We start from the raw sequence: 16,411 nt of genomic DNA, 5'->3' as shown, positions 1-16,411 counted from the left end.
AGAAATATAAATAACATAGATATAATTATTCTCCACGAGACGTGGTGCCGTGCTGATGTGTCCACTCACTGTCCCTCAGGCTACAGGGAGATTATAGTGCCCTCCCTGAAACACTCACACGTAAAGCGTGGCAGAGACTCAGGGGGGATCATTGTGTGGTACAGAGAGGAGCTCACCGACTCTATTAGACCAATAAGAACAGGAGAGACCCACCTGTGGCTAAAAATGAGTAATAGCATTGTCACCTGCCAAACAGATATCTACCTGTGTGCAGCCTACATCCCCCCATCGGACTCCCCTTATTACAAGGAAGACACCTTCCATGATCTCCAGACAGAGATCTGCCACTTCCAGGCCCAGGGAAGTGTGCTGCTCTGCGGTGACTTTAATGCCAGAACAGACACTCTGCCTGACTCCATTAACACACAGGGGAACAGCCACATATTCGGACAATCCCCTCTATACCACACGCACATGACTACAAACAGGAATAGCCATGACAGTGTGGTAAATAAAAATGGGAGACAATTATTGAATCTCTGTCAAGGCCTAGGCCTATATATCATGAATGGCAGGATCAGAGGGGACTCTTTAGGTAGGTTTACATACAGCTCAGCTCTTGGTAACAGTGTGGTGGACTATGCCATCACTGACCTGGACCCCTCCTTTATTAATGCATTCACTGTCAGACCACAAACCCCCCTGTCAGATCACAGCCAAATCACTGTGTTCATAAAAAGAACAGAGCAGATCAACAACACACAGACACAGCCCTGTAAGCTGTACAATCTAAACCATTCATACAGATGGGCTCCAAACAGCACAGAAATATACAAAGAAGCAATTGGCACCAATGAAATAGAAACCCTAATACACACATTTCAAAACACACAGTATCAACACACAAAAACAGGAGTAACTCTGGCTGTAAAAGATTTGAATAACATATTTAGAAAAGCAGCAGAAAAATCTAAATTAAAAATAGTAAATCGGAAAAACAACCAAAATAATAAATTCAAAGAAAAGTGGTTTGATGAAGAATGTAAAACTAGAAGGGAAAAACTAAGACAGCTATCCAATCAAAAACATAAAGATCCAGACAGCTCAGATTTACGTCTCAGATACTGTGAGGCACTGAATCAATACAAACACACTCTAAGAAATAAAAAACAAGACCATATTAATAAACAACTCAGCGAAATTGAGGAGTCAATAAACCAAAATCATTTTTGGGAAACCTGGAACAACCTAAATTCAACAAAAAAAGAATTGGCCATCCAAAATGGAAACATTTGGAAAAAACATTTTGAAAACCTTTACAAAGAAATACAAAACAAAGAACAAAAAACTCAAAATGCCATTTGTGAAAAACTAAAAAATTTAGAATCCTGTATTAAGGACAATCAGAACCCCCTAGACACCCCAATCACGGTGGAGGAGCTGAATGATAAACTCAAGGCCCTCAAATCAAAAAAAGCAAGTGGACCTGACAGCATCAACGCTGAGATGCTCAAACACAGCAGCCCCAAGCTGCAGGAGGCCCTGCTCAAACTCCTCAATCTTGTACTGAGAGCTGGGTATTTCCCTGAGACCTGGAACCAAGGGCTTATAACACCCATATATAAAAGTGGAGACAAATTTGACCCCAATAACTACCGGGGCATCTGTGTGAGCAGTAATCTGGGGAAGGTGTTCTGCAGTATCATTAACGCCCGGATACTGGCCTTCCTTACCGAACACAGTGTCCTGAGTAAGAGTCAGATTGGATTTCTACCAAAACACCGCACTTCTGATCATGTTTACACCCTACACACCCTAATCAATAAACACGTCCATCAAACTAATAAAGGAAAAATATTCGCTTGCTTTATAGACTTTAAAAATGCATTTGATTCAATTTGGCATAAAGGACTATTTCTTAAACTTCTTCAAAGTGGTGTAGGGGGTAAAGTCTATGACATCATAAAATCGATGTACTCAGAAAATAAGTGTGGTGTGAAAATTGGCAACAAAAGAACAGAATTCTTCACACAAGGGCGTGGGGTGAGACAGGGCTGCAGTCTGAGCCCAACACTGTTCAACATATATATCAATGAGCTGGCCACAGTGTTGGAGCAGTCTGCAGCCCCTGGCCTCACTCTACATGACACTGAAGTCAAGTTTCTGCTCTATGCAGATGACCTGGTCCTGCTGTCACCCACAGAGCAGGGGCTGCAGCAGAGCCTGGCACTGCTGGAGCAGTACTGTCAGACCTGGGCCCTGACAGTAAACATGAACAAGACCAGAGTCATGATATTCCAGAAGAAAGCCAGATCTCAGGGAAATAAGTACCACTTCACTCTAGGTAACACCACCCTAGAGCACACCAGCAGCTACACATACCTGGGTCTGACCATCAGTGCATCAGGGAGCTTTAACCTGGCAGTGAATGCACTAAAGGAGAAAGCACGCAGGGCTTTTTATGCCATAAAGAGGAGGCTCTACAATATAAATCCCCCCGTCAAAATTTGGCTCAATTTTTGAAAGTGTAATTCAGCCAATTGCTCTCTATGAAGTGTGGGGCCCAATCACCAACCAGGACTACACAAAATGGGACAAACACCCCACAGAAACCCTGCATGCAGAGTTCTGTAAAAACATCATGAGATTACAAAGAAAAACACCAAACAATGCATGCAGGGCTGAATTAGGCCTTTATCCATTGACTATTAACATACAAAAAAGAGCATTAAAATACTGGATACATCTAAAAACTAGTGACCCAAACTCAGTCCATCATAAAGCCCTGCAATACCAAGAGCTCAGCCCAGAAAAGAGTCCCCTCAGCCAGCTGGTCCTGAAGCTCACTGAGCTGAGCAACACTGACATCAGTCAGCTTCAGGACAGCACTGCAAAAACAATTCCAATTAGTGTAAACCAAATTATAAAACACCTGAAACACTCCTATCTGGACCATTGGGATACAAATACTAAAACACAAAACAAACTAGAGTGCTATCGGACCCTAAATAGAAATTACACCCTGGCAGATTACCTGGTAACTGTCAGAAACACAAAGCAGAGGCAGATCCTGACCAAATACCGGCTCAGTGACCACAACCTGGCCATTGAAAAAGGCCGACAGAGGCAAACCTGGCTGGCCAGGGAGAACAGGCACTGTGGTCACTGTGAGACAGGAGAGGTCGAGACAGAGATTCACTTCCTGACACACTGTGAAAAATATAAAAACATAAGGGACATTTTCTTCCCCAAATTCTGTGATTTAGTCCCAGAATTCCCAAAAATGTGTGATACCCAGAAGCTGTCAATCCTGCTGGGGGAAGACAAACACACAGCCAGACTGGCTGGTCAATACGTGGAGACCTGTCATAGCCTGAGGGACAGACCGTGAACACGTCACACTAGAGAGGGAAAAGAGAGAAGGAGGGAGGGAGGGATTCTGTTTAATATAGAGAGAGGGAGGGAGGGAGGGAGGGGGTATTGTTTAATTGAGGGAGGGGGGATTCTGTTTAATAGAGGGAGGGAGGGGGATTCTGTTTAATAGAGGGAGGGAGGGGGATTCTGTTTAATATAGAAAGAGGGAGGGAGGGAGGGAGGGGGTATTGTTTAATTGAGGGAGGGGGATTCTGTTTAATAGAGGGAGGGAGGGGGATTCTGTTTAATATAGAGGGGGGAAGGGGGTACTGTTTGATATAGAGGGGAAGGGAGGGATTCTGTTTACTGTATTAATATAGAGGGAGGAGGGATACTGTTAGTATTAAGAAAAATTATTTGTCTGTATATTTGAGTTGGTTATGCCATGTATGTGCTTTGGCAACACAATTATTTTTATTGTCATGCCAATAAAGCCAATTTGAATTGAGAGAGAGAGAGAGACACAGAGAGAGAGAGAGAGACAGAGAGAGATAGAGAGAGAGAGACACAGAGAGAGAGACACAGAGAGAGACAGAGAGAGAGAGATAGAGAGAGAGACACACAGAGAGAGAGAGAGATAGAGAGAGAGAGATATATATATATATAGAGAGAGATAGATAGAGAGAGAGAGAGAGAGATAGATAGAGAGAGAGATAGAGAGACACAGAGAGAGAGAGAGAGAGAGAGAGAGACACACAGAGAGAGATCTATTTCACTAGTGTATTTAAAGTAATGGGCTTATTTTTTGGTTGATTGAAAAGCAAATCGCTAATCCAACCCTTTTAATAAAGTTTTATGTTAGAACTGCTGGCTCCCTGTTAAAAATGCAGTCTTGCCTGCCATCAGCTCCCCTGCATCCTGACAAAACGTGCATTTCTTCACATTGTCAAATCTAAGCCAGGGCAAATCTTTTCACCACTGTTGGTTGAACTTGTCTGTTCTTTTTGTGCTCCGTCGACTGTGAGTAGGTTGTATGTTACAAGCCTTTAAGATCCCTGCGCGCTCCTCTTTTGACAGGTCTGCGTTGCTCATTTCTTGTAGAGATGCAGACATATCTGAATTCCTTTCATCATCACATTGTTTTTTTTTTAAAAACCTCTCCAAATCACATGAATAATTTGTTATTTTCCTTATCTTGTTTGAGACAGAAAAGACAAGAAGTGGACACCAATAAACTACATTCCCAGAGTACATTACGACTGAGCTATGCAAGATTAGATCTGAGAGTTTTGTTTAAAAAAAAAAAAAAAAAATACTTTCAGCTGAAAAAAAAAAAAAAAATCACATTTATTTTTTTATAGTCAACCTTTAATGATTGCTAGTCTAAATTTAAATGTACGTTCACACAAGCAATTTTTAGTTGTATATGCGACCAAATTAGTGGCACTGCAGAGCCGTGTCAACACGCAACAGACAGCAGCTTCCCTCTCCAAGTGCAGCAGTGCTTTGACATGTGAGCTGTTCATTCTCCCCAGACTCGGAGTGCAGCCCAACACAACACTAGCAGTTTAAAATAATTACAGCTAACAAAATCTTTCCATTCATTTTCCACACCATGCCTTATAAGTCTCAAAAGAAATCTATGTTTTAAGAAACACGTCTTCATTTCAAACCATGGTATCATGAACTGCACGAGGTAAAAGAAATCCCTGTATACAGGCCTTGCTGTCTTGCACTTTCATGATCATTTGACCTGCAGGGTGATATTGTCTCCGCCCCTTAAGGGCTGCCTTTCCTGTGTACAGTGTGAACAGTGTGAGAGTGGAGACAGTGTGAATAATGTGAGAGTGGAGACAGTGTGAATAGTGTGAGAGTGGAGACAGTGTGAATAGTGTGAGAGTGGAGACAGTGTGAATAGTGTGAGAGTGGAGACAGTGTGAATAGTGTGAGAGTGGAGACAGTGTGAATAGTGTGAGAGTGGAGACAGTGTGAATAGTGTGAGAGTGGAGACTCTCAGGGGTGTTCTTTTCAAACTCACCACTCATTAGGAGCTGATGAAGACTGGTCACTCGAGACTCATTCAAGGATTCAACACTAAATCCTTGGCCCCAGCCAGCCCATTCAAAACGGTTGCCATGCTGAGGCGCTTGGTAGGCCTGAATGAGCTACAGCAGTCTGGATCACATTACAGGGGGTGTTACAATAAGGAAGGGAGTGTAATTGTGTTGTTTCTATGAGCAGGTGATGTCATGGAATTACTGTAATTCTTGACATCACTGCACAAGGACCAGAATAATGAGAAAGAAAAGAAAAGGAGAGAAAGAAAGAAAAGAAAAGGTGAGAAGGAAAGAAAGAAAAGGAGAGAAAGAAAGAAAGAAAGAAAGAAAGAAAGAAAGAAAGAAAGAAAGAAAGACGACCCATTGCTGCCCCTCACTGGCTGTACCAATGTGTCTCTTTACCTGTGGGATCCCCAGCCAGTCGTCTGCCTGCTGCATGGCCTCCCGCGCATTGTCCACTGGTTTGGCTCCATCCCAATTCTCCCAGTCAGGACACAGACCTGGAAATGAGACACACACTCATTTGATATTCCCTGGTGATTAGCAGCCTAATACAACGATGAGTGAGTTTCAAAGAGGATAGGAACTTGGAAAGGAGCAGCCTCAGACCTGGAAGTAGCTGGGGCAGCGATGAGTGTTTCCAGCAATGCTGTTCCAGACTGACTGGGTGAAGGGTAGGGAAAGGCACTCCAATCAAATAACACACTGACTTGGTTAATATCAGAACTCTTGCATGTGATCATAAAAAAGATCTGTAATGTGTGGTTAGGGGGTCTCTTATTATAAGAGTCATGCAGTTTGGGTGAGGTTCTGTCTGCTTTGTCATATTATATACACACTTAATCTATTACAAATCACAAAAACAATGATTGCACTCATGAACTGCTGTACTGTTAGCAAACAAAAACGTGTTGACATCTACACACAGGATAAGGGATTGTGACAAGCCCTGAACAGCGACTTGTTGACTTCTCACTCATGATTAATAATGTGGGTGATCAAATACATTTTACAGAGCTCAAGCCTTGTAAGCATGGAGCTTAACGGGTAAAGGCACAGGACTGCACTTTAATGTGTCAAAGTATCAAACGCCTATGAAGCACAGTGTTCATGTCAGCTAGTCTCTCCTATTAATCACAGGAACTTTCTCTCCAGCTTCAATATAAGCAGGACTTCAGTACTAGAGTAGCGTCACACAAGCATGTCCCTTTCCACCCACGTCACATTGCTCGGTGTGTGTTTACTACACTCTTCCAGAGCCTGTAGTCATTCACGAGAAGGCAGAATATCTAGACATGCTCAGTGTGACTTCTATGCTCCTCTATACTGCCTTATTCAAGCATTGCTTTTCAACAATACCAGCATATAAAAGAATCATATCTTATTGCTCAGCGCAGCTCATCTGGACCCCCGCATGCATCAGCCTGGCACACTGTGCCATGCATCGTATTGTACCCCAGTGAACAGTGTTGCTGCTGCTGCCCCCTGGTGGCCGCTCACCTGGCGCACAGCTGTCCACCAGAGCCCCGAGCGTGCGCCCGTCTTGCCAGTCTCTGCTGAAGTTGGTGATAGGCAGGTAGGGGATCTTGTTCTGGATCCAGCCCAGGAGGCGCTGCTTGGGCGTCTGCTTCTTGGCATCCTCGTCCCCCTCATCCTCCCACACAGGCATGGAGATGGAGTAGTGCAGGATGAGCGTCCACACCAACCCCAGGATCAGCTTCAGGTTCCCATCCACGATGGCCTTGGAGTCTGGTTAGGGAAGGACAGGGAGGCACTTAGCACAGGCAACACAGTGTACAGTATAGTGAGGAATCCCTGCCCTGTGTGGAATCAAACCTCTACAGTATAGTATAGTGAGGAATCACTGCCCTGTGTGTATCAAACCTATAATATAGTGAGGAATCACTGTCCTGTGTGTATCAAACCTCTACAGTATAGTATTGAGGAATCCCTGCCCTGTGTGAAATCAAACCTCTACAGTATAGTATAGTGAGGAATCACCGCCCTGTGTGTATCAAACCTATAATATAGTGAGGAATCACTGTCCTGTGTGTATCAAACCTCTACAGTATAGTATAGTGAGGAATCACTGCCCTGTGTGTATCAAACCTCTACAGTATAGTGAGAAATCATTGCCCTGTGTGTATCAAACCTCTACAGTATAGTATAGTGAGGAATCACTGCCCTGTGTGTATCAAACCTCTACAGTATAGTGAGGAATCACTGCCCTGTGTGTATCAAACCTCTACAGTATAGTGAGGAATCCCTGCCCTGTGTGTATCAAACCTCTACAGTATAGTGAGGAATCACTGCCCTGTGTGTATCAAACCTCTACAGTATAGTGAGGAATCACTGCCCTGTGTGTATCAAATCTCTACAGTATAGTGAGGAATCACTGTCCTGTGTGTATCAAACCTCTACAGTATAGTGAGGAATCACTGTCCTGTGTGTATCAAACCTCTACAGTATAGTGAGGAATCCCTGCCCTGTGTGTATCAAACCTCTACAGTATAGTATAGTGAGGAATCACACCTAGTTTTTCAGTTATTTAAAAATGAAATAAGATATTCCTCTACACTTTCAAAGAACATTTGAAAAGCCATGTTCGTACCAGCACTATTTATTGTACTGAAAAATCATTGCCATGTTGAAAACCATGTTTTTGACAGACAGTCATCTACAAACACTTTGAAGAGAGTCTGGTTTGCACGAGCAGTTCTATAATCGCCCTCATGTCATCTGCAGTTCTAGAATCGCCCTCATTTCATCTGCAGTTCTAGAATCACCCTCGTCATTTGCAGTTCTAGAATTGCCCTCATGTCATCTGCAGTTCTAGAAATCGCCCTCATGTCATCTGCAGGGCTAAGAATCCGTCCCATCAGCGCATCACACAATACTGCCTGTAGGTGCCAGGAAGTGAATAATACAGCGGATTCAACATCACAGTTCTAAATCTAAACGAAACATTGGAAACACAAGGAAAACACATTGCTGACTTTCAAATTCCATTAGCAAGAATGGAGAAAAATAAGTCAATTAGCAGTTCCTCTAATCAGTTCCTCTAATCTAGAACATTCCATTGAGCACAGAACAGGAAAAGTGTTGAATTTAAATCAAGGGAAGTAATGTTAAAACTTTACAATGCATTAGTAAGACCTCATCTAGAATATTGTGTTCAGTTCTGGTCACCTCGCTCCAAAAAGGATATTGCAACTCTACAAAGAGAGCAAAGAAAAGCGACCAGAATTATTCTGGGTTTAAAATTATTGCAGACAGATAAAATAATTGAATCTATTCAGTCTTGAACAAAGTAGACTACGCAGCGATCTGATTCAAGCACTCAAAATTCAAAAAGGTATTGACAATGTTGACCCAGGGGACTTTTTCAACTTTTTTTTAGAAACAAGGACCAGGTGTCACAAATGGAAATTATATGAAGGGGTATTCAGAACAGAAAATAGGAGGCACTTTTTTTTACAGAAGAGTCTGGAACCAACTCCCCAGTAATGTTGTTGAAGCTGACACCCTGGGATCCTTCAAGAAGCTGCTTGATGAGATTCTGGGATCAATAAGCTACTAACAGCAGTGTGGAGTAGTGGTTAGGGCTCTGGACCGGAGGGTCGTGGGTTCAAATCCCGGTGGGGACACTGCTGCTGTACCCTTGAGCAAGGTACTTTACCTAGATTGCTCCAGTAAAAACCCAACTGTATAAATGGGTAATTGTATGTAAAAATAATGTGATATCTTGTAACAATTGTAAGTCGCCATGGATAAGGGCGTCAGCTAAGAACTAAATAATAATAATAATAACAACCAAACAAGCAAGATGGGCCGAATGGCCTCCTCTCGTTTGTAAACTTTCTTATGTTTTTATGTTCCTAATTAATGCACTCTACTCTGCTCCCTATTGCCACTCGCATCCAATTCAAAACTCTTGCTCTCGCCTATTGCTGCCTCGATCTTTCTGCACCCTCCTATCGCCAGACTATTATTTCTCCCTACAACCCCTCCTCCGCCACCAGCAGATTAGCTGTACCCCCTCTGCTCCCCCACTTCCAGAGCCCGCTCCTTCTCCACCCTTGCCCCTCAGTGGTGGAACGACCTACCCATGGATATCAAGACTGCCAGTCCCTGACCACCTTCTGGCACCTCCTCAAGACACAACTGTTCAGACAGCATCTGTAAACCTCACCTCTCGACTATACTGGACTATATGGCACCCAGTTGTACCAGTACTTGCATCAGCTTGTACTTGCACTGAACTGCTCCACACTTTGCTGTATTCCACTACTGCTCTCAATCATAATTATATTTTCTGTATCATGTGATTGATTTTACTCTTAAAGGTATCTGTATTCATGGTTTTTGTAATTGCTCTTATTTGAAATCGTTCTTATCCATTTATTGTACTTCCTACTTGCTCTTCATGGATTTTTAAGTTTAATTGCTCTCATAACTCAATGGTGCCCAAGAAATACGAAACTTCAATCACATTGAAAGAGACTGGTTGAAACATTTGTCATCAAATTATTTGTTTCTTTTAGTATTTCAAATAACAACCAAGATTCAGAAGACAGTTAAGATCCTTGGTATACTACCCATTTCCAAAAAAAAACAGCATAACCCTTCATTCCTTTAGACTTCCAGTTCCAAGATTGTGTTTAAATTCAATTCTATGGCTGCTCTCTCAAACCTGTCCTGCTCCTCAGTTTCATGATGCTAGAACATGACCTGAATTCTAGAGTCATTATGCAAAGCCATGCTCTGGGTCCCATGCCTTCGGGAGCAGCAGCAGCAGCATTCGATTTGCATGCTGGGACAATAACAATTAGGAAATCACAACAAGTCCATGGCATTGTGTGTTTGAAATCAGCAGCACTTCTGAAACCCGAGGCAGGAGTGATTGGGCACAAAACAGCAAAACCAAACCAAATGCAAGCAGCTCAGCGTTGCATTGAAGTCAGTGTTCTGCACAGACACCATCATGGCTGGATTTCACGCATGACTGAGAAGTGAGAAGAGCTGATAAACGGGATTCCCAGCTGTCTGAACAGCGAGGAGGAGTCTGTGATCAGGACGGGCTGGATCAGCCTCAGGGTACTTTCTGAACAGCGAGGGGGAGTCTGATCAGGACTGGCTGGATCAGCCTCAGGGTACTTTCTGAACAGCGAGGAGGAGTCTGTGATCAGGACGGGCTGGATCAGCCTCAGGGTACTTTCTGAACAGCGAGGGGGAGTCTGATCAGGACTGGCTGGATCAGCCTCAGGGTACTTTCCACCAGACACTTGCCATACCGGCTCATCTGCTACGACAGGTTCATCGCAAGCCAGCGCTTCAAGAAGCGTGGGTCAAATGACCCTTATTATTACAGTTTACAAATACTAAAGGCATTTACTAAAGGCTTAGTTTCTTTTTACTCAGGTTTCTAAAACAGAAACCAATGAACTTGGTGCTAAAGGGTACTTTCTAAATCCATTTGCTAATAGGTAATTTCATACTTGTTTAATACCTGCTGGTGTGTGTTCGGTTGTTTTTAACTTGGACCATGTGTTGCCCCATGCTTACTAACTATTCCAGCAGAAACAGCTTCAGATGCAAGGAGGGGAAGCACATCGGTGTTGCACGGACGTCAGCACACAATGCTTCTCTTACAGAGTAATGGACAATAAGCATGGTATATCATGATCTTAGCAGACACTGAAGAGTCAGACAGAACACACACAACAGGCTATTGAGCAGGCGAGAAACTAGAAGAGTGTGTGTCTAACATGGAAGATCACATCATTGTGCACTGCAATTCATTATATCTCAGTCTCTCTCTCTCGCACTGTCAGTAATGACATGATGTCCATGGCAGACTCCTGTGAAGCAGTGTCTCTCAGTCTCTCTCTCCGAGTGTCTGTCAGTCTCTCTCTCTTGCTCTGATGTCCATGGCAGACTCCTGTGAAGCAGTGTCTCTCAGTCTCTCTCTCCGAGTGTCTGTCAGTCTCTCTCTCTTGCTCTGATGTCCATGGCACACTCCTGTGAAGCAGTGTCTCTCAGTCTCTCTCTCCGAGTGTCTCACAGTCTCTCTCTCCGAGTGTCTCTCAGTCTCTCTCTCTTGCTCTGATGTCCATGGCACACTCCTGTGAAGCAGTGTCTCTCAGTCTCTCTCTCCGAGTGTCTCTCAGTCTCTCTCTCCGAGTGTCTCTCAGTCTCTCTCTCTTGCTCTGATGTCCATGGCACACTCCTGTGAAGCAGTGTCTCTCAGTCTCTCTCTCCGAGTGTCTGTCAGTCTCTCTCTCTTGCTCTGATGTCCATGGCACACTCCTGTGAAGCAGTGTCTCTCAGTCTCTCTCTCCGAGTGTCTGTCAGTCTCTCTCTCTTGCTCTGATGTCCATGGCAGACTCCTGTGAAGCAGTGTCTCTCAGTCTCTCTCTCCGAGTGTCTGTCAGTCTCTCTCTCTTGCTCTGATGTCCATGGCAGACTCCTGTGAAGCAGTGTCTCTCAGTCTCTCTCTCCGAGTGTCTGTCAGTCTCTCTCTCTTGCTCTGATGTCCATGGCACACTCCTGTGAAGCAGTGTCTCTCAGTCTCTCTCTCCGAGTGTCTGTCAGTCTCTCTCTCTTGCTCTGATGTCCATGGCAGACTCCTGTGAAGCAGTGTCTCTCAGTCTCTCTCTCCGAGTGTCTGTCAGTCTCTCTCTCTTGCTCTGATGTCCATGGCAGACTCCTGTGAAGCAGTGTCTCTCAGTCTCTCTCTCCGAGTGTCTGTCAGTCTCTCTCTCTTGCTCTGATGTCCATGGCACACTCCTGTGAAGCAGTGTCTCTCAGTCTCTCTCTCCGAGTGTCTCTCAGTCTCTCTCTCCGAGTGTCTCTCAGTCTCTCTCTCTTGCTCTGATGTCCATGGCACACTCCTGTGAAGCAGTGTCTCTCAGTCTCTCTCTCCGAGTGTCTGTCAGTCTCTCTCTCTTGCTCTGATGTCCATGGCAGACTCCTGTGAAGCAGTGTCTCTCAGTCTCTCTCTCCGAGTGTCTGTCAGTCTCTCTCTCTTGCTCTGATGTCCATGGCAGACTCCTGTGAAGCAGTGTCTCTCAGTCTCTCTCTCCGAGTGTCTGTCAGTCTCTCTCTCTTGCTCTGATGTCCATGGCACACTCCTGTGAAGCAGTGTCTCTCAGTCAAATTCAAATTCAAATTCAAATTCAAATTCAAAAATGCTTTATTGGCATGACGAGAGCGCTCAGGTATTGCCAAAGCTTTTATAATACAAAACAGAAATAATAAAACGGAAATACAATTACAGAACCTAACAAACACAAAAAACCATTGTTCCCTTCCCTTTGAACGATATAACTACCTCCCTCCCTCCCTCCTCATCACCCGTACCCCCCTGGTCGTGTATGCAGGGTGTCACACACTGTCCCTCAGGTTGTGGCAGGCAGACACATACTGTGCTGCTAGATTTGCAGTTCGCTCCTCCTCTCCTAGAAGGATGGGGATTTTACTCGAAATGGAGAGGAGGTTAAACTCTGCCATTTGTTTTTTGAATTGGGGGATATATCTCTCCCGTATCTCTATGTATTTTGAGCAGGACAACAGGAAGTGCATTTCTGTCTCTACCTCTCCCAGATCACAGTGACCGCACAGCCTTTTTTCTTTGGCAATCCAGGTTTTTTTGTGCCGGCCAGTTTCGATGGCCAGGCTGTGGTCACTGAGTCTGTACTTGGTCAGGATCTGTCTATGTTTTGTGTTTTTGACCCTGACCAGATATTCTGCCAGGGTAAATTCTTTTTTTAGGGCCAGATAGCATTGTAATTTATTGTGTGATTCAATTTCGTTATTCCAGTGTACTTTATAATTGTTTTCCAGATTTAGATTAATTTGTTTCATTTTTTGTGCTGGGAGTTTTTTGTTGGTGGTGTTCTGAAGCTCGCTGGTATTAATTTGACTTATTTGGCTGAGCTTCAGTACCATTCTACTGAGGGGATTCTCTTGTGGGGGCTGTGAGCAGCTCCGCAGTGCAGTGTGGTGGTAGGACTGCGGATCAGCCTGCTGTAGATGGACCCAGTAGTTGAGCGCTCGTTTCTGTATGGAGTGGAGTAAGGGGAACCGGCCCAATTCAGCCCTGCAAGCGCTATTGGCTGCACTCCTGTGAACCTGCAGGAGGTGTTTACAGAATTCCAGATGGAAATTCTCTATGGGGCTTTGATCCCATTTTTTATAATCAGGGTTCATAAGGGGACCCCATACTTCACTACCATACAGAAGGATTGGCTTTATTATGCTGTCGAAAATTTTTAGCCAAATTTTTATTGGTGGTTTAATTTTGTATAGCCGATTCTTTATTGCATAAAAAGCCCTGCGCGCTTTATCTCTTAATGCATTTATAGCCAGGTTGAAGTTCCCAGACGCACTGATTTTTAGACCCAGGTAATTGTAGCTGGTGCTATGCTCCAAGGTGTTGTTTCCCAGGGTGAAGTGGTACCTGTTTCCCTGAGATCTGGCTTTCTTCTGGAATACCATAACTCTGGTCTTGTCCAGGTTTACTGTCAGTGCCCATTTCTGACAGTACTGCTCCAGCAGTGCCAGGCTCTGCTGCAACCCCTGTTCAGTGGGTGACAGCAGGACCAGGTCATCTGCATAGAGCAGGAATTTGATTTCTTTGTCGTGTAGAGTGATGCCAGGGGCTGCAGACTGTTCCAGCACCGTAGCCAACTCGTTGATGTAGATGTTGAACAGTGTTGGGCTCAGACTGCAGCCCTGTCTCACTCCACGCCCTTGGGTGAAAAACCCTGTTCTTTGGTTTCCAATTTTCACACCACACTTATTCTCTGTATACATTGACTTAATGATGTCATAAATTTTACCCCCTACACCGCTCTCAAGAATTCTAAGGAATAGACCTGGATGCCAAATTGAGTCGAATGCTTTTTTAAAATCTATAAAACAAGCAAAGATTTTTCCTTTATTTTTTTGGTGCACATGATTGTTTATTAGGGTGTGTAGGGTGTAAACATGGTCAGAGGTGCGGTAATTTGGCAGAAATCCAATCTGACTCTTACTCAAGACATTGTGTTCGGTAAGGAAGGCCAGTATCCGGGCATTAATGATACTGCAGAACACCTTCCCCAGATTACTGCTCACACATATGCCTCGGTAATTATTGGGGTCGAATTTGTCTCCACTTTTATGAATTGGTGTTATTAGCCCTTGGTTCCAGATGTCAGGGAAACAGCCCGCAGCCAGGATGAGGTTGAATACTTTGAGCAGGGCCTCCTGCATCCTGGGGCTGCTGTGTTTCAGCATCTCGTTTATGATGCTGTCGGGCCCGCAGGCTTTCCTGGGCTTGAGGGCTTGGAGCTTTTCTTTTAGCTCTGGTCCTGTTATTGGGAAGTCCAGTGGGTTCTGATTGTCCTTAATTTTGGTTTCCAATTTGTTTAGTTTTTTTAATATTGAATTTTGGTCTGGGTTTAATTCGTTTTCGTCTAATTCTTGATAAAGTTTATCAAAGTAATTTTTCCAAATGTTACCATTTTTGATTGCCAATTCATGACTAGTTTTTGATGTGTTTAATTTGTTCCATAGTTCCCAAAAGGAATTTTGCTCTATGGATTCTTCAATTTGGGATAATTGTTTGGACACGTGTTCTTCTCTTTTCTTATTGAGAAGGTGTTTGTATTGTTTCAGAGCCTTGCAGTAGCTGAGTCTCAGTTCAATATTGTTTGGCTCTCTGTGTTTCTGGTTTGACAATTTTCTTAATTCTTTTCTGTTTGTTTTACACTCCATGTCAAACCATTTTTCATTTGATTTCTTTTTAGAATTAGTTTTTTTCTTGTTTGTTTTCTTGAGTTTTGATTTTGTTGCTGTTGTTTCGAATATAAAATTGATTTCTTTGATGGCCGAATTGATTCCATTTTTGTCTAATTTAAAAAATTTAGTTAGAAAGCTGTTTAGCATACTTTCTATTTCTGCACTATGAATTGTTTGTTTATATTCCTCAGCACTGCTTTGTGTCCACTTATAGGCTGGTTTAAGACCGTATAATTTGGCGGGTGGGGTCGGGTTTGAATTATTTAGTTTTGGATTCGTTTTTAGATACAGGACTGTTTGGCAGTGGTCTGATAGGGGGTTTTGTTGCCGGACTATAAATGCATTAATAGATTCTGGGTCCATGTCTGTGATAGCGTAGTCCACTACACTATTACCTAGAGCAGAGCTGTATGTATATCTGCCCTGAGAATCCCCTCTGATCCTGCCGTTAATGATGTACAGACCCAGGCCTTTACAGATATGCAGTACCTGCTTCCCACTCTTGTTCACCACACTGTCAAAACTATTCCTCTGTGTGGTGATGGGTGTGTGGTACAAAGAGGTCTGCTGTCCAATCACATGGCTGTTCCCCTCTGTGCTGATGTAGTCGACCTCTCTGCCGGTCCTGGCATTGAGATCTCCACACAGCAGCACAGAGCCCAGGGATTGGAAATGGCTAATTTCTGATTGTAAATTTTGGAAGCACCCCTCTCGGTGGTAGGGGGAGTCAATTGGTGGCATGTAAACTGCGCACAGGAATGTGTCAGATTGGGATTGGATGATTTTTTTTTCAATTTTGAGCCATAAATGTGTCTCTCCTCTTTTAATGGGAGAGACAGTGTTTTTAAGTTCCTCTTTGTACCACACAATGATGCCCCCCGAGTCCCTGCCACGTTTGATGTGGGGGTTCTTTAGGGAGGGGACTATCAGTTCCCTGTATCCATTGGGACAGTGTGTGGACACGTCCGCACGACTCCATGTTTCATGGAGGATTATTACCTCCATGTTATTTATACTATTTACAAAGTCTGGGTCTGTGCTCTTCATTCCAAAGGTTGAGGAGCACAGACCCTGGATATTCCAGCTACTTATTTTAAATGATGCAATTTTTGTTAACAAAAAATCTATGGTTTATAGTAGTAAAGAAATAAGAAGTGACAAAGTTTTACATTTTCATATTTAAATTTGGTTATGATTTATATATTTATACTATA

The 16,411-nt window shown here is 43.6% G+C and overlaps 1 protein-coding gene across 5 annotated transcripts in view; it reads right to left on the bottom strand.

The window, feature by feature from the left end:
* LOC117411756 (filamin-B) overlaps window positions 1–16,411 on the bottom strand; it is a 142,023-nt gene that overhangs the window by 93,379 nt on the left and 32,233 nt on the right. For all 5 annotated transcript variants that reach the window (XM_058988936.1, XM_058988931.1, XM_058988933.1 and 2 more), the window contains exons 2-3: window positions 6,912–7,160; window positions 5,814–5,911 (exon numbers count right to left, since the gene is read on the bottom strand). In XM_058988936.1, the coding sequence (XP_058844919.1) occupies window positions 5,814–5,911; window positions 6,912–7,160 (347 nt within the window). The remainder of the gene's footprint in view (window positions 1–5,813; window positions 5,912–6,911; window positions 7,161–16,411) is intronic.

The sequence above is a fragment of the Acipenser ruthenus genome, chromosome 16, assembly GCF_902713425.1.
Source record: "Acipenser ruthenus chromosome 16, fAciRut3.2 maternal haplotype, whole genome shotgun sequence".
Lineage (NCBI taxonomy): Eukaryota > Metazoa > Chordata > Actinopteri > Acipenseriformes > Acipenseridae > Acipenser > Acipenser ruthenus.
Note: the sequence above shows the minus strand (reverse complement) of the source record. Positions and strands in the feature narration are given on the sequence as shown.